The sequence below is a fragment of the Balaenoptera physalus genome (assembly GCF_965194825.1).
Source record: "Balaenoptera physalus genome assembly, chromosome: 18".
NCBI classification, from domain to species: Eukaryota; Metazoa; Chordata; class Mammalia; order Artiodactyla; family Balaenopteridae; genus Balaenoptera; species Balaenoptera physalus.
The window spans coordinates 57,210,665-57,229,892 of NC_138899.1; the positions used below are offsets into that span (position 1 = coordinate 57,210,665).

Genomic DNA, 19,228 nt, shown 5'->3' on the forward strand with positions numbered 1-19,228 from the left:
TTATCCCTGTTGTCTTGCACAGTTCCTGGCCCTGACATGAGAGGGAAATAGGCAAATGATCATTTTACCCTAATCTGTTAAGTGCTATCATCAAGACCCATAGCTGGGCATCTTTAAGATTTAGGGAACTATCTGGAATCAGAATGACTCCATTGCCTTTATTTCTGGAAGAGCCTTCAGCTCTTCGGAAGTACTACTTCTGTCCTTTTTTATTGGTGGTCCAAATTCTGAACAATATCCTACACGGCTGCTTTGTAATCTCCATTTAGCAGAGGTTCTTAACACTTTGTGAGCTGTGGACCTCTTTGGCATGCTAGTGAAACTACGGACCCCTTCTCAGAATATTATTTTTAAAGCATTAGTTAAATACATATACATACAAAAGAAAATAATATTGAAATAAATTAACAAAATATTTTTTAAAGTGTTATAGAGTATTATATGTGTTTCTTCATTGCCACATAAAATGGCAAACATCTAACAGCATATATAATAAGTACCATACTTTTGAAGTAATCATGAACATAGATCTTAAAAGATATCTGAAACATCTGTAATAAAATAGAAAACATCTGTTTCTAATGGTGATGAAGTCACGGGTATTGCTAATATGTGATTTGCTATCTACATTTATAGTTGAGTGCAATGCTAAATTTCAGAGGTTGCTGACCGTAAGAGATATGTTTTTACCATTCCAGTTAACAGACCCCTGAATCTATCTGAATCTATCCACAGATAAACATTTAACATTTAACACAGAAGTTTATGTTGAATGATTAAAAGGAAAGTAAATTTAGTAAAACAAGATAAATGAAAGCATGTTAATATACACAAAAGGTAAAGTAGAAAAATTAGAGAATTCTTTGCCAGAGTTAAAAATAAACAAACAAAACACCTGCTATCCCTGAGGACTATGGAAGGTCCATTGTTTAAAAATTCATTTCCCTGATGCCGGATCACTTGGGATAAAGGTAGAGAAGAAGACCCAAGGCTTGGGAAACTCTGCCCAGAAAGGTCCCTTTCAGCAGGTGCCAGTTGTTAGCAAAAAAACTCTAACTTTTTGCTCAGAAGTTTTCCTTTCCCTGTTGTGTCGTATGGAAGAAGTCGTGTCTTGACTTTGTGCAGAAGAAAGACTTTAACCTTGGTTTCTCCATCTGCAAAATGGATAAAATAATGCTTTTGTGCAGAATCATAATTCATCGAGCTAATGTTCAAGAAATCACAGTCTAAACTGAAAAGAATTATGCAAATATAAACCCTGTTTTCAAGCCACATAAACTGTGAATCTGATACATACCGGAGTCTTAGAACATTTGAGTAAGGTTTATAATCCTCTCTACAATCATGGGAATGCCAGAAATGCAGAATAACATTGTAACATCAAATTTTCCTAGTTTTAGAGTAGAAACACCTTTGACCTATGAATGAAAACTGTCGTTAAGATTCAAATTTTTTTCTTAAGGATGACTTTTTTGTCCAGATATACCTAATTTACATGTATCTCGCAGCTTGTTCTGTTTTTTAAGTGAAATAATGATCAAATACTGTTTTGAGTCCTTTAAATACTAAGATACATGAAAGAAAAAAACAATGTTCACCTGTAATCGATAATGAAATACATGATAACAAATAGTTGTTTAATTAATGTTTTTTGTAATTTCACATATTTCCATAATCTCATAACAGATGTCTCCATAATTTGTTAAATTTGGCTTGTTATATAATAGTACTTTCTATCTTTGTTTAGTTCATTCAATAATAATTATTATAGCTACATTTTAAGTCATGTTATAATAATTGAAGTTTCCTAAATGCTTCCTATCAATACAAATCACCTTTAATTCTTAAACTTTATGAGGTAGTTATTTTCATTCTTTATGAGGCGGGTATTATTAGTTATTTCAGAAGCATGAAGTCACTTGCCTAACTAAAATCAAACAGTTGATAACTGGAGAAGCCAAAGTTTCAACTCCAATGTTTTTTCCCCATAAAACTTTAATTTGTAATTATGACTGAAGAAAGACATTTACTGACTCCTTGCTATGTGTTTTGTTTTTTTTTTTTTTCCTTACTATGTGTTTTAGATGCTTTTCTGTCCCTTACCTTATTGGCCACACTATCTGGACTAGGTATGGCAAAATGAGGCTCTGAAAGTTTAAGGCACTTGCCCAAATAAGTGACAGAATTCAAAACAGGCCCACTATCTTCCCACTACACCACATTGCCTAGTGGAAGGAGCAGAAAAAGCAGACACTAATCAGAAAAAAAAAAAGTGTAGCTGCAGTTTTAAAGCATTTTGCCACATTTTGAACCACAAGTGGAAATGTGGGGAGATAGAGAAGATTATAAAAGAATATAACACTACTGAAGTTACTCCCAAATATGAGAGAAACAGTTGAGTCAGGTGACCTTAATTTATTGAATCTGTACTGCTCATATTTTCCCTATGAGACTCTATGAAATGGATATTAAGCTCTTAACCCTGGGTGTTTTGCCTAATGCATATATATTAAATTCAGCAAAGTATATGGAAAGTTTTCATCTTTCAAAGTTTTCATCTTTTTCCATATTATGCTTGCAAATAGTGTATCCATTATAAAATCTTTAAGGACTGTTCTGAATTTTTTTTTTAAATATGCCTTTTATATTTACAGAGAGAGCATTTTTTCCATTTCCTTTGTTAGCCATATGACTTTTTTCTAAAGCACACAAAGATATTTGCTCAATTTCTGGGTTCAGAAAAAAGTTTATTATTCAACTAAATACTTTCATTTAACAGATACACATTGATCACCAGTTATGTGCCAGGAATGGCCCTAGGTGCCTAGATACAGTGTGGACCTTTGAATGTGTTTTCATGTAAAAGAAAAGAAAGGTTGTAAAAACACCTGTAAGGGTTAGTGTTAGGAAGTATTCTCAGTTATTTAAAATATTTGAAAAGTGGGTTCAGACCGGATTCTCATTTGTTCTAAAGGTTGAAGATAATTTTCATTGGGCATTAAAATGCAATTTTTATAAAATTATGTTAATTATTTTTTAATTTGGGAATTACTTAATGAAAATATAGCATCTGTTTTAAGTATGACATCTGCAAACTCCTCTCTTAAAAACGAAGGCTTAAACCTTCTATTCGGTAAGAATTTACTCATATGTCATATGTAATTACTTTGCCAGCTATGTGATATTGTATGTTTCTTTTCATTTAAGTGGTAATTCATTTTCATTTACGTGATTAATTAGAAGGCATGGAGTGTAAAGTGCTTTCTGACATACATGTTTTTTCCTTAAAAAGTGCAGTCTTGAGTTTAGCAAGTCACCAGTTAGTTACAGAGCACAAGCAAACTACCAGAGAGTGTGAGAGGTGCTAGGTGAGATGGTTAGGAGCCAGAGTTTACCCTCAAAGAGCCTGCTTTCAGTGTTTAAAGTAAGAACAAAGATGACTATGATGCAATTAAGAATATCTTAAGTGACTTGGGAGAGACTCATGAAAAGTATTGCCTGATTTTGGAGGAAAGAAGAGGTAAAACATTTGTTTTCTTTTTCTTTTTTTTGATGTATAATTGACATACAACATTATATTAGTTTCAGCTGTACAAGATAATGATTCAATATTTTATATATATTACAAAATGATCACCACAATAAGTCTAGTTAATAAATATCACCATACACAGTTACAGAATTTTTTTTCTTGTGATGAGAACTTTTAAGATCCATTTTCTTAGCAACCTTCACATATTCAATAGAGTATTATTAACTATGGTCGCCATGCTGTACTTTACATTTCAATGACCTATTTATCTTTTTTTTTTTTTTAAATGAGGTGCGTTTTTTTTTTTTTAATTAATTTATTTATTTATTTATGGCTGTGTTGGGTCTTCGTTTCTGTGCGAGGGCTTTCTCTAGTTGTGGCAAGCGGGGGCCACTCTTCATCGCGGTGCACGGGCCTCTCACTGTCGCGGCCTCTCTTATTGCGGGGCACAGGCTCCAGACGCGCAGGCTCAGTAATTGTGGCTCACGGGCCCAGTTGCTCCGCGGCATGTGGGATCTTCCCAGACCACGGCTCGAACCCGTGTCCCCTGCATTGGCAGGCAGATTCTCAACCACTGCGCCACCAGGGAAGCCCGACCTATTTATCTTATAACTAGAAGTTTGTACCTTTTGATTCCCTTCACCCATTTTGCCCACCCCTTACCCCCTTGCCCCTGGCAACCATCAAGCTGTTCTCTGTATCGATGAGCTTAATTTTACTTGTTTGTTTGCTTTGTTTTTAAATTCCACATATAAGTGAGATCATACAGTATTTGTCTTTTTCTATCTAACTTATTTCACTTAGCATAATGCCCTCAAGCCAATCCATGTTGTTGCAAATGGCAAGATTTCCTTGTTTTTCATGGTTGAAAAATAGTCCATTTATATATATATATCACAAGTTTATAATATCACACGTTTTTAATCTGTTCATCTGTCAGTGGACACTTCGGTTGTTTTGTAAAACATTTTTTTCAATTTGGTTTTCTGTAACAGCTTTGGCTATAATTATTTACCCTTTTAAAGTTTTTAAATTAAAACAATAAGATAAAGGTAATGTGTAGGAATATATTTACAGGAAAGCAAACATTATGCACACACTTTCCTCCATCGTCCTTTGTCGTTGGTATTCTAGTATCTTCCAAACTTGTGGTTTTGCTCTTTTTATCTGACCTTTAAGCTTTTGACCTTACAGTGTGATGGGCAGTATATTCCTCTCCCCAGTCTGCAAGGGATAGCAGTGTTGAACATTCCCAGCTACGCCGGAGGCACTAACTTTTGGGGTGGAACTAAAGAAGATGATGTAAGTATTTCCTTGCTCTTTCTAGAAGCTGCCCACATTCCTTGGCTCATGGTCCCTTCCTCCATCTTCAAAGCCAACAAAGGTGGTTGAGTCCTTGTCACGTTGCTTTGCTCTGATCTCCTCTTCTGCTTCCCTCTTCCACTTCTAAGGATCTTGTGATTACACTGGGCCTACCCAGATCATCCAGCATAATCTCCGCATCTCAAGGTCCCTAATTTAATCACATCTGCAAAGTCTCTTTTGCCATGTAAGGTAACATTCACAGGTTCCAGGGATTAGGACATGGACATTTTGGACGGCAGGGGGGAGAATATTATTCTGCCTACCAAAATACCTTTCTATACCTTTAATTTTCCACATTTATATTATTATTTTAATTTTTAGAAATGTCAAAGGGCTCATTTGGCCATTGAGGTTTAGGGCTATTTTTGTTTTTATACTTTCCTGTATTAAAAAAGAAAAAAACACAACCTAATAAATACATTTGTTCTACGGACTTCCCTGGTGACGCAGTGGTTAAGAATCCGCCTGCCAATGCAGGGGACACGGGTTCGAGCCCTGGTCTGGGAAGATCCCACCCTTAGAGCAACTAAGCCCGTGCACCACAACTACTGAGGCCCGCGCGCTCTAGGGCCTGCGTGCTGTAACTACTGAGCCTGCATGCTGCGACTACTGAAGCCTGCACTCCTAGAGCCTGTGCTCCGCAACAAGAGAAGCCACCACAATGAGAAGCCTGTGCACCAAAAAAAAAAAAAAAAAAAAAGAAATGCATTTGTCCTAAAGATAATGAGAGAAGGCACAATTATGAAAGTATATATAACAATAAAAATGAGAAGTTTACCATGATTTTTTTTTTAAATTTTATTTATTTATTTATTTATGGCTGTATTGGGTCTTCGTTTCTGTGTGAGGGCTTTCTCTAGTTGCAGCAAGTGGGGGCCACTCTTCATCGCGGTGCACGGGCCTCTCACTACCGCGGTCTCTCTTGTTGCGGAGCACAGGCTCCAGACGCGCAGGCTCAGCAATTGTGGCTCACGGGCCTAGTCGCTCCGTGGCATGTGGGATCTTCCCAGACCAGGGCTCGAACCCATGTCCCCTGCATTGGCAGGCAGATTCTCAACCACTGCGCCACCAGGGAAGCCCTACCATGATCTTTGAAGAATCACATACACTGAATGTTAAGCCCTTTGATTTGAAGCTCGTGATGTAGTGGTTCCCACTGAACAAATTTCTCAGGGCTCTTAAATGTGCAGGCAGGGATTAAAGTATAAAATAAATTGGAAAGTATTTTTAATTTTCATAACGTGAATATATTCCAATCCTATTGGAGTATAAAAATTTAAATTAGCAACCAATTATTTGTCAGCCCATCATCACTCTTAAATATTTTAAGGAGAAGAAATCAGTGAGATTAAGATAAATAAAGATAGGCAGACAGGATTCTGAGAGCTTCACATTCATAACTTAATACCCTCAATTTTTATCTAAATTTTATCAGTGAAGAAACTGACACAAAGTTCACGCAGTTCAAAAGTAGAAGAGACAGGGTTTAAAACCAGGCAGTCTGATAACGAAAAGTTCCCAAATTTGTGTCTTGATATTTTCAGTAAAAATTTTAATTATGATACGACTTTATACTGAATATTTTTTCAGAGGCATAATTATTTATGTTATAGTAAAAGAGGACGTAAAAGGAGCAAAGTAATACAGCTGAAACTTAAAATTTTTAGGTTAAGTTGATTTTGTGAAAATGCATTTAACATCAAAGCAAAGTAAGCCCACGTGTTTTCATCCTTTGAGATTTCTTTTCATGTTCTCAAATGCGCTGAAAAGTTGTTGTAGATATAAAGCACATACGCACATTGCTTGTAACACCTTGAAAGATTTCCCTTAGAACATATCAAGTGAACTGGATCATAATTTGCATGTTCATTAGCTTTAACTTTATGAAATCTGCATCACCTTTTGAAATTTTAAAGTTTCCTAAAATTGCATGCATCATTTTATCAAGATATCTGAGTTAGTATGAACAGGTATTTAATACATCTTATATCAAGATGAATTATTTGGAAATATATTAGTTCATTGGTCCTACGAGTGCTTTATAAGAGGGGCATGGAGTATTTTATCTGTGTGGGTTTTAAAACATTTTTATTGTGTTTGTTTATTTTAAGCTATATTCAGTGATTTTTTTTTTGTCCTTGGATTATCATTTCCTAATAATATTTACTTACCTTTCTGCTAATAGTTTTTATAAGTTTTTAAAAATATATCTGTTGCAGAGTTTACATTGCTTGAAGTGCCACTTCACCTAAACCTTAACTTTATCAATGGAAGTGTAATGTCGGTTTTTCTTTCAGATATTTGCTGCACCATCATTTGATGACAAGATCCTGGAAGTCGTTGCAATATTTGATAGCGTGCAAATGGCAGTTTCAAGGGTCATTAAACTGCAGCACCATCGAATAGCCCAGGTTGGTTTCTCTACTCAAACCTGACTTCACGATTTGGGCCACTGAGAAAGCTCTTCCAAATGACTCCTACACTGTATATTCATCTGTAAAATAATGGACTTTCTTGTCATGTCAGTTGTTACCGTGTCATCCTAAGTGGAAAAGCATAACATTCCATTCCACAGAAGGGATTAAAAGTCAAGTTTGAATACAAGACTGAGTGTCAGCTTCTCAGGATGATTTGTACTCTAAAATAACTTGTTGTATTTCAGTGCCGTACAGTAAAAATCACTATATTTGGTGATGAGGGAGTCCCGGTGCAGGTGGATGGCGAAGCATGGGTTCAGCCTCCAGGGATTATCAAAATTGTCCACAAAAACAGAGCTCAGATGCTCACAAGGGACAGGGTATGTAACAAATAAACATTCTTCTGAATTTTCCTTTAAAAAAAATCTTAAATTGTTATGAAAAATAGAAACCAAGGGAAAAGATTTAAATTGTCTTTTAAGTCTGACATTTAGATCATCGTGCTTTAAAAATATGAACAAATATTTATTTAGTTCTTAAAATAATTAGCTTATTTTTTTAGGCTTAGAGAAAAATTGAGCCGAAACTACAGAGAATTCTGATTCCATTCCCACATACCTCCTCACCTCCCTGTTCCCCTATTATATTCCCCTAGTATGTTCCCCTTAACATCTTGCTTTAGTGTGGTACATTTATTACAGCTGATGAGCCACTATTGTTACATTATTATTAACTAAAATAGTAGTTCACATTACTCTTTGTGTTCTACGTTCTATAGATTTTGACAAATGTACAGTCACTTGTCCTCCACCTACCCATTCTCTCTTATCCCAACCCTGGCAACCCCATCTTTTCACTGTCTTTATAGTTTTGCCTTTTCCAAAATCTGTATTTTTTTTTAAATTATATTTTATTTTTGGCTGCGTTGGGTCTTCGTTGCTGTGCGCGGGCTTTCTCTAGTTGCTGCGAGCGGGGACTACTCTTCGTTGTGGTGTGCAGGCTTCTCATTGCGGTGGCTTCTCTTGTTGCAGAGCACGGGCTCTAGGTGCTCTAGGCACACAGGCTTCAGTAGTTGCAGTGGGTGGGCTCAGTAGTTGCAGCATGTGGGCTTAGTTGCTCCACGGCATGTGGAATCTTCCTGGACCAGGGATCAAACCCCTGTCCCCTGCATTGGCAGGCGGATTCTTAACCACTGCACCCACCACCAGGGAAGTCCCCAGAATATGTATTCTTAATTAAGGTCACACCCATAACAAATAAGGCTGCAATATCCATCCTGTCTGTTACGCATATACTAGTAAATATTGAAGCATAAATTGAAGCTGTCTTTTTTTAAACTTTTCAGTCATATAATCATCGTCATCAATTACATTACTTTGTATTTGTTGCAATACACTAGAAAACTTTAAAATATCTTTTTTGTACTTATGATGTATTTAATGAGGTGTTAGATTAGGGAAAACAATAGTAATTTCAAAGTCATTCATGTACTATCTAAATACACATTTATTTGGGCCTCGGAGCTCTAAACTAACAATTCATTGCAATATTGATTTTAAATAGGCCTTTGAAAGCACTCTGAAATCTTGGGAAGATAAGCAGAAGTGTGATTCTGGTAAACCAGTTCTTCGAACGCATTTGTACATCCAGCATGCGGTTGACCTGGCGACAGAAGAAGTGTCTCAGATGCAGCTGTGTTCACAGGCCGCAGAGGAGCTCATCACCAGGTACCGAAGTCCTGTGAACCTTGGGGGCTGTGAGAACGCTGGTCTTGGCCAATTTTGGTTTTTGTATTTTTTTAAAAAATAAATTTATTTTGTTTATTTATTTTTGGCTGCGTTGGGTCTTTGTTGCCGCGCATGGGCTTTCTCTAGTTGCAGCAAGCGGGGGCTACTCTTCGTTGCGGTGCACGGGCTTCTCATTGTGGTGGCTTCTCTTGTTGCAGAGCACAGGCTCTAGGTGCACGGGCTTCAGTGGTTGTGGCACACGGGCTCTAGAGCACAGGCTCAGTAGTTGTGGCGCACAGGCTTAATTGCTCTGCGGCATGTGGGATCTTCCCGGACCAGGGCTCAAACCGTGTCCCCTGCACTGGCAGGCGGATTCTTAACCACTGCACCACCAGGGAAGCCTGGTTTTTGTAGTTTTAATACATCATTGCAGTTGTTTGGGGTATCTAGAAGGGATGCCTTTCCCCTCCTTCTTCATTTGCTGCCTCATTTATGCCTTAGTAATCACTGTTTTTTTTCATCAGCTACCCTCCAACACACACGTGCACAGACCTGTGTTCTCCACAGGCCAGATCTCTGACTTCCTGAAACACGATGGAGAACTCGCCTAATGAGCCCTGTCGTTATTTATATATATATATATATATAATTTATATATATTATATATAACCCTTCCATTATTATTTCCCCAGTTTACACATAATCTTTACACCCTACTACTCACTTATATGGTGCCTCATAATTATTAAGTGTTTATGGGAGGTAGAAGGAAATGCAAACATTAACCATGCAAAAACAACAAAGAAAGTCAGGGGGTGGACGTGGGAAGAGTCCAAGAATCAGTTTCCGGCAGACGTGTCACAGAGTTTGTGAGACCACGGAAATTAATTTTAGGAGACAGAAAGAGAAGATAAAAATAATAAGTTCTGTGAATGCAAAACGAATAAAAATCACTATGACCAGGGGCAGACTTCAGGGGGGAGGAGGGACCGTGGGCAAGTTTCTTATCTCCTCCTCACCTAAATCTTATCAACCAAATGGGGATACAAGCTGCCTGACCAGGTCGCTGTGAAGGTTAAGTGAGACCCACCATGTGAAGTGCTTATTAACACAGCACGTCTGGTGTATTCAGTGTTCTGAGCATGGTCACTCTTATATTTTCCCCACACCTTCACCTGGTCACTGATCAAAATGTTGAAATAGAAAAGAAGGAAAGGGGCTTCTCTGGTGGTGCAGTGGTTAAGAACCCGCCTGCCGATGCAGGGGACACAGGTTCGAGCTCTGGTCCAGGAAGATCCCACATGCCACGGAGCAACTAAGTCCGTGAGCCACAACTACTGAGGCCACGTGCCACAACTACTGAGCCCACGTGCCACATCTACTGAAGCCATCACGCCTAGAGCCCATGCTCTGCAACAAGAGGAGCCACCACAATGAGAAGCCCATGCACCGCAAGGAAGAGTAGCCCCTGCTCGCCACAACTAGAGAAAGTCCACAGGCAGCAATGAAGACCCAATGCAGCCAAAAATAAATTAATTAATTAATTAATTAAAGAAAGAAAAAAAAGTGAAGGTTGACCAGATTTGCTTTTGGTCTACCTAATTTGATTCCCCGTCTGTCTTTATAAATTTTGCAAATGATGAAAATCAAGCTCACTCATTAATTTTCACAATGTATTCATTCAATATTCAACAAATAATTTTGAGCCTCTTCTGTGTGCCAACCATCATATTAGGCACTGGGATGCCACGATGACTGCAGTCCCTCTTCATAATTTGCTGGCGGAGTAGTAGGAGGGAGATATGTGGCCAAAGATCTGTCACACGTCACACAGTGGGCACTGTGGATGCACAGAGGAGGCCAGAGACAGTGAGGGAGGCCTGCCTGGAGGAAGTGACTTCTCAGCCTAGTCTTGAAAGAAGAATAAGAGAAGGAGTAATCTAAGAATGGGAGCCAGCCTGGGTAATAAAACCCAGAGGAGTGTGAGTGCATGGTACTTTGAGGAAATCTCAGGGTGTTTGGAGTGACTGAAATGTTCACGTGGTATATTTGAGAGTGTGGAAAATGTGGACTGAGAGGTGAGCGGCAGGGGGGCGGGGGGGGCAGATCTTTATCAGGATGTTTCTGGAAGCAATGTGAAGCACTGTCCGCAGAACAGCAAAGCTGGGGCAGGGGTGAACACTGTCAGAATGGTCCTGTTAGGAAACGATGGACTGAGCCAGTAGAGATGGGAAGGAGATGAGAAGGAGATAGGTTAGGGTCTAAAGTTGGTACACAGGAATGTTCAGGATGATCCTAAGGTTTCTAGTGAATGGCTGGTTAGACTAAGGTGCCTTTGATGCAGCCATAATATTCAGGAAGAGGAACAGATTTTGAGAGGGAAAATGATGGGTTCCATATTGGACTTACAGAATTTCAGTTACATTAGAAATACCTAGGAGGAGATTCAGTTAGCAGTTGAAAATGTTAATCTGAAGTTGATTTACAACTTTCTTTTTCCTTGAAAATTAGAATAACATTTATCCACCTCTGTTCTTCTTATTAATAACCTCTTCTTCATGATTTCTCAAGGTTATTGGTAAGGATGCTTAGGTGACATTTGCAAGTTCCTTTGTGCCTTGGATATCAACGTATGATCCTTAAGAATTACACTCTTGATTCAGCCATGTGGGGCTTCTGTCTCTTCTTTTGTTCTTCCCTTTCCAGATTGAAGATCATTTTCCTTGAAGATGTTAGAAGCAAAAGGATTAGGATAGTCTTACCTTCTTGTCACCTGCAAAGCTTACATCACTTTCTAGCAATCAGTAGAAGTTCTCCTTTTTATTTTTTTGGCTGTGTCAGGTCTTAGTTGCAGCGCACGGGCTCTTCATTGTGGCGCTTAGGCTTCTCTCTGGTTGTGGCATGCATGGGCTCTCTCTAGTTGTGGCGCATGGGCTCTGTACTTTGCAGCACATGGGCTCTCTCGTTGAGGCTCCCGAGCTCAGTAGTTGTGGCACGCGGGCTTAGTTGCCCCGTGGCATGTGGGATCTTAGTTCCCCAACCAGGGATCGAACCCGCGTCCCCTGCATTGGGAGGTGGATTCTTTACCATTGGACCACCTGGAAGTCCCTCTCCTCCTTTTTCTTCTTGGCCTCATTGCCTCCAGAATTGTGTCATTCTAGGACTGTTCTTGAAGGTTTATATTCCAAAGGACTGTGGCACTACAGGCTTTGGCATTGGATAGACGTAGATTCAAATCCTGGCTCTATCACTGTATGTGATTTAGTATGTGATTTAGTATCACACACTAAATCTTTCTGAGCCTCAATGTCTTCATCTATAAAGTGGAGAAAGGTAACCACAGCTACCTTTTAGGTTGTGAATATTAAATTAGATAAGGAATATAAAGTACTTAGCATATAGAAGATATATGTGGCAATGTTTTTCCCCCAATCTGTTGTATTTGTGCCTGGTTGAAGTTTCAGTGAATAAAAGATGTCTCTACGCTCTACATTTGGGACCCCTCTCAACTTTCCAGTGATACAGCAAAATGAAATGTTACTATACCCTCTTCTTCCAAATAGCACCTCAATATGCTTACCTCTGATTCTAGGTCTAACTTTTTTTATATACAAGATTTGGGGTTAGTACTTTTTGTTGCAATAGGGTTTGAATTTTGTAAATCTACCCCATGCCATTCATCATCGAGCAGTTATTAAACAAGTAAATTTCCTTTCATGACCTTTTTTTTTTTAACTTGTTTTACTCTACTGTTTCTACACTTCAGAAAACTCGGCAGTGCTCAGAGGAGCTGTCTGTTCATTTGCCTCGTCTTTGCTTTCAGGATTTGTGACGCAGCCACCATCCACTGTCTTTTGGAGCAAGAGCTGGCGCACGCAGTGAACGCATGCTCCCACGCACTGAACAAAGCCAACCCACGCTTCCCAGAGGTGAGGAGCTAATGGTAAATGCCCATTCCACAGATTTTTTTGGTGTTACACATATAACTTGATACTATAAAATGTGCCACATCCTTTGAAAGAACATAATATTAGTCTATATGCGTCTCAGCCAGAAGCTTATCATTCACTTGTGGCCAGGTTTTTCTTCATTTTCCTTTTCTGCTGTGTTTCCATTCCTGCTGTTTAATTTGCTTCCTTTTTTTCTATTTCACTTTCAATCACTGGTCACCTTCCCATCTTCCTTGTGCTCCTTCTGTTTTTAAGTACTACCATTCCTTTTTTTTACCTTCTCCCCTGCACCTTCATATAGGGCAAACCTAGACACCATGCATTTAACTAGAGCTGTTCATTCGTTTTTGAAGTTGTCCACTGAAATGATTCTCCATTTTGTTTTACTAAATCAGTAAATTTAGTTAATTTTCTAACATAGAAGTTAATAATACAGTGGATAGAATATAAATGTGAAGTGTGATGTATGGCGTAGAGAAAACTGGTAACATTATTTTTACCCTTTCAATTATTCAATTGATTTACCTAAGTTATTATACAAATAAGTGTTAGTCCTCAAGATTAAAGTTTAAAAATCAATCTGGTTGGAACTATGGAGAGTGAAACTCAATGGATAGAATTAATTATGATCAGATAATGTCCCTTTTAAGACATAATTTTCTTTGACTTAATTCTTGTGGGAATATGTCTGTTGTCGCCAGCATATACATGTTTGTGTGTAGGAGATGTGGTCCTGAGTGTATTCACTATAGACAGTGCATTCTTTTGGCTCTGTGCTGACAGAATTAGAAGAGGTAATCATGCTAACAAATGTGAGTGTGAAATTTTGCAATTACAATAGAATTTTGGTAGACTTTTTAAAATATTTGCGATGTGAATTTAAATCGGAAGAGTAAAATGTAAAGTACTCGCTGATGATTGAATCCCAATTTAATACAGAACTACTTGTCTTTGATGTTTTTGTTTTTTTTTCCTAGAGTCTTACGAGAGACACTGCCACTGAAATAGCCATCAATGTGAAGGCCCTATATAATGAAACAGAGTCTTTACTAGTTGGCAGGGTTCCTTTGGTAAGGAAAAGAAATGATGGATAACATCAGAATGATGATAAATGTATGGTTCTTGCCTTCATTAGGGAGCATGCATTCATCAGATTCTAATGCACAAGCAGCCTCTGGCCTCCATCCCTAGAGCTTCCTTTTTACCTAGCTTTTGCCTTCAAGAAAATTTATGGCTACACCTGGGAGTTACACTTTAGGCTAACAGGAGTAGAGATTTCCCCTCATCGTGTTTGTTTTTTTTTTTTAATAGATCCTTATTGGAGTATAATTGCTTCACAATACTGCGTTAGCTTCTGTTGTACACCAAAGTGAATCAGCCATATGCATACATATGTTCCCCCCAGTCAGCTTTGAGAATCTTGAGCTTTACAGAGAGTGGTAGACATTCCCTAGGGACTCATTAACCCATTAATGCAGAAAAGTAGAGGAAGTCATGAGTTGTGTTCCCAGAAATAACATTTGAAATATGATTGTTATTTTCTAGATTTGCTTAGATGATGCTTTCTAGATTCGGTGTTTCAAGAACTAAATTTCAAGAACTAGACCTATTCGTAGGTTAACTCAAGATTGCTGTTGGAAATCAATTTGCAGCCAAGTCTGAATCAGACCACAGTCCATGGACCTCAGGCCTAAGTGCTAGGAATCCATAGATTTTCTGTCTGGTTTGCCCACAGTCCTTTACTAATCAGCCTTTCTTCCCTCACCCTTGAAATGTTCTAGCACGTTGGGTCTTTTCGCCACCTAGTGTTCCATTGTAGGTTATTCACACATGCTGTTGTAACTGTAGAAGGCCTGATATGTTAGCTATTGTCTTCTTCCTTGTAACAATTTTGATTAATTGATAGGTGATGATCTTAAAAAACATTTCTCTTTACTGTAATTTTATCTCTTTCTTGGGAAAATTTATACATCTAAATAAAAGGGAGAATAAAAGTCATAGTATCTGGCACAGTGGAAGAATGGGAGGTGTGTTCCATAGCCTAGCCAACTGTAAGTGATTGGTTGGAATATCTGCTTGACTGGAGGCCAGAGTAAAATGTATCCCCCTTGAAGCATCCTTTGCCCTGAGAAGAGAAGCTTAAAGGCTGCATGAAGTCCATTGGTTTTACCCATCTCCGAGGGAAACTCAAGTATAACTTCCTTGGGGCCAGAGGTGGCTACCTCTGCTATGGTCATGAAGAGAAATTTTTAGGAAGAAACATTGACTATCTCTTCTGATAAAACCAATGGAAATCTTCTTGGCTATTCTTGGCACTTCTATTATTAACCTGAATTCTTCTTGCTGCTCTTCTAAAATTAGTCCTATAGAAAAGCCAGTGAGCTGTGACCTTGGTCCCAATTATTGGATGAAGGACATGTATTTTTTTGTGTTATTTGAAATACATTTAAGATAATTTCTGATTGACGAGAACTAAAAGCATAACTTATTCTGTATTTTAGCTCTCTACACTGAAAGTACCCATTAAATGTTACTTGGTTAATATTAATCAATTATATTATGCTAATATATAAGGATTCCCATCCACTTTTAATTCTTCTGTCATTGTCAAATATGGATGTTTGGTTTGAAATGTATACCAGTGAATTTTTTAAAAATATTTGGCAATATTGATATCAAAATAGTCAGTCATGTTTGAGAGCAGCTAAGTTATATTCTTCATTTTGCTTGTAGAATGAATATGCAATAACCATTTTATCAATTTTGTAAGACATATATTCTTAGACTTAAAGGAAAGTGGTAAATTTTATTTGACCTGGTGGAGAATCTCCATAATTTTATTAACTTCTAGAAATGCTAGATCCCTTGAATAACAGAGCAGAAAAAATAATGTCCCTAATAAATAAGAGTAATATTCTCTCTGAACTTTCAGCTTAAAATTCTGTGAACCTATATGTAGGTACTCTACAATTTTAAAGTAGTTTATAAAAGTATTGATTAGCTGGAAGAGATCTTAGAAAGTGTGTAGTCACTTTCTACTATTTACTGAGAAGGAAACTAAGACCCCTGAAATCAATTCATCTTCCCTTGGTTGCATAGTTAGTAAAAAGGCCAGGTCTAGGATTCAGTCACCTCCCTTTCAATTCTGCACCTAACAGTGTTTGTTTCACCTTTATTCATTTACTGAATTTGTAAGTGACTTTTAATAACTGCTTCAAATGGGTGGATAATAGGTGACCAGTTAAATTCTCTTTAAAGTTTGCTAGCCCTCTTCCAGGTTACAAGCCATTTAGCTTTTTGCTTTGCCCTGATTTGTACAACATTTTGTCACAAATTTTCCTGAGATCCATGGGTCTTTTTTTAACCTGTTATTTTAATTATCCAGAGGATTTTTGTGCCAGGCAGTTCTTATTATATGACATATTTTTGACCAATTTAAAATATTATTATTTGTTCACACAGTGACCTATGAAAATCAGCATGATTTTTGCCACAAAGAAGTAGAATAATGAGATTACTCGCTAGTGCAAGCCGGCAGAATGGGTGGATGGATGCGTGGATAGGAAGGGAGGAGGGTTGGATTTACATAGAAAAAACATCACCATAAGTAATACTTTTCCCTGTGCAATTATTAAAGTCACACTAGCTACTTACATCGTCTTTGGGAAGTAAGGAATAAATCTATTCAGATTTGCTTAAATGAGCTCAGTATAAAATAATTTGTTCTTTTTTCCATATTCTTTTTTATTAAAACCAACAACAATCTAGCCTCATCTGATAAGAGATGAGGATGTTCAGTGTCAGTAAAATAATTTATTCTATTTGAGGTTGGTCACTGAGGCTTGTTTTATTTTGTTTTTAATCTGCTGGTCAATAGCAGTTGGAATCTCCACATGAAGAGCGGGTATCCAATGCCTTGCATTCCGTGGAGGTGGAGCTACAGAAATTAACAGAGATCCCTTGGCTTTATTATATCTTACACCCAAATGAGGATGAGGTATGTAAAATTTGACCTGTTTCTTGATAAATGTGTGCACTTTGTGACAATAGAATTTGAATGCATCCTTTGAAAAAGAGATGTTCAGGGGAAAATACATTTTGAATATAGTCGTCCTCCCTTATCTGCAGGAAGTATGTTCCAAGACCCCCAGTGGACACCTGAAACCTCAGATAGTACTGAACCCTATATATACTATGTTTTTCCCTATACATACATATCTAAGATAAAGTTTAATTTATAAATTAGGCACAGTAAGAGATGAACAACAATAACGAATAATAAAATAGAACAATTATAACAATATACTATAATAAAAGCTATGTGAATGTGGTCTCTCTCTCTCTCTCTCAAAATATCTTATTGTACAAATGTAATGCCTTTTCCATATCAGCTAAGCACTTCTCATGCACTGTGGCTATAACCTTTGCAGTTTGAGATGCAACAGCAAAGCTAGCATGAAGTTCTTTTTCCTTCTTCACAATTTCACAGACAGAAGATTCGTTCTTACTGTAGGTCTTAGCAAGCTCAGCATACGATTTTTCTCTTTCCTTATTAAGTCGAGAACTTTCAGCTTTTCATTAAAGGAAGCAATTTTACAGCTTCTCTTTGGCATATCTGAATTGCCAGCATCACTACTCTTGTGCCTCGGGGCCCTTATTAAGTAAAATAAGTGTGACTGGGACACAAGCACTGTGCTACCACAACAGTTGATCTGATAACTCAGATGGCTACTAAGTGGCCAACAGATGGGATACGCTGGACAAAGGGGTAATTCACATCCCACATGGGATAGATCAGGATGGCTCACGATTTCATCACACTACTCAGAACAGTGCACAACTTAAAATTTATGAATTGTTTATTTCTGGAATTTTCCATGTAGTATTTTCAGACCGTGGTTGACCGCAGGCAACAGAAACCGCGGAAAGGGAAACCACAGGCCAGGGGAGACTACTGTCCTACTTTCAAATGCACTTTTCTTGAACAAACGAGAAAAAGTTTTTATGTGAACAAAGGCATCTTAGGGGAATCAGTACCTTTTCAGGAGTACATAACATCATGAACTTTTGGGGAAGAAGTTATCACTTCAACAATAGTTTGTGTGGATAACTTACATCTATGTTATCTGTGCTATCAGAGCGGGTTTGTCTTCTCTTAATATCCTGAGAAAATTCTCTTCTTGTTCGACTCGAACAGGAGCCCCCCATGGATTGCACCAAGAGAAACAGCAGAAGCACAGTATTTCGTATTGTGCCCAAATTCAAGAAGGAAAAGGTTCAGAAGCAGAAGACAAGTTCACAGGCTGGTAGGTGACCCACACGGGAAGGGAAAGTATAACATTATGAAAAAAATAACGTATTGAGGTGATATCGCTGAGGGGATGAAAGTGATCTGAGACTAGAGAGTGGTGATTATTGCACCATGTTATGAATGGACGAAATACCACTGAATTGTACACTATAAAATGGTTAAAATGGTGAATTTCATTTTATGTTCACTTTACCATAATAAAAAATCATATCACACCTAAAATAAATCCATATATGAGTAGGAGTCTGTAGTCATGAAGTTAACAAGTCTACAAGGTGGTTGCTGATTTGCTGCTACTTTGCTGGGTGAATGTCAGCCTGTCCGTTAGATGTGTCTTCGTCTCGCCCAACAATAATTCAAGGCTTGTAACTTGTTTTCCTTCTTCAGTGTGCAAAATCTATATCATTTTGATAAATGGAACGTAGAAACTTTCATTTACTCCGTTAGCTTGCTAGATATATTTTCCACCTCAAGTTATATCTTCTCTTCCTTCTCTTTTAAGGACTTACGTACGATGCCATTTCAGCCCCTCAGTAATGACAGTCCACTGTGACACTTGTATTCTCAAGCAAAGATTAAACTCTCTCTTGGGTATTCTTTCAAGTTCCCTTTCCACCTTTCCTTAGAGATTAAATTTAATGCTGTACTACTGTTAAAGACCTTCAAGTTCTGTGTATATGATGGTAGGTGCCTTTCATAATCAAGTCATTTTATAACTCTTCTGAGTTAGCCATCTCATTTTGAAAAGTGATATATAACCTTATTTTGGACAATCGTAAAGCAGCTATTGAAGGGCATTTTAAAACCAAATGTGGCAAACAAGCAGACTTTTATTAAGCTAATCAATGTTGGGTAAAATGTATAAAAGAGTGATTGTACATACTGTAAAATAACAACCCAACTAATCTTAGAAAGCAGTGTTGACA

The 19,228-nt window shown here is 37.8% G+C and overlaps 1 protein-coding gene across 9 annotated transcripts in view; it reads left to right on the plus strand.

Moving 5' to 3' along the window:
• Positions 1-19,228, plus strand: part of DGKH (diacylglycerol kinase eta) — a 179,292-nt gene that overhangs the window by 141,418 nt on the left and 18,646 nt on the right. For all 9 annotated transcript variants that reach the window (XR_014256274.1, XM_082435364.1, XM_082435366.1 and 6 more), the window contains 8 exons: positions 4,727-4,834; positions 7,195-7,308; positions 7,560-7,694; positions 8,878-9,041; positions 12,865-12,970; positions 13,969-14,061; positions 16,869-16,988; positions 18,189-18,297. Coding sequence is in view for 8 of the 9 variants with exons in the window: in XM_082435364.1 (XP_082291490.1) it covers positions 4,727-4,834; positions 7,195-7,308; positions 7,560-7,694; positions 8,878-9,041; positions 12,865-12,970; positions 13,969-14,061; positions 16,869-16,988; positions 18,189-18,297 (949 nt within the window). In the remaining variant the exon portion in view is untranslated. The remainder of the gene's footprint in view (positions 1-4,726; positions 4,835-7,194; positions 7,309-7,559; positions 7,695-8,877; positions 9,042-12,864; positions 12,971-13,968; positions 14,062-16,868; positions 16,989-18,188; positions 18,298-19,228) is intronic.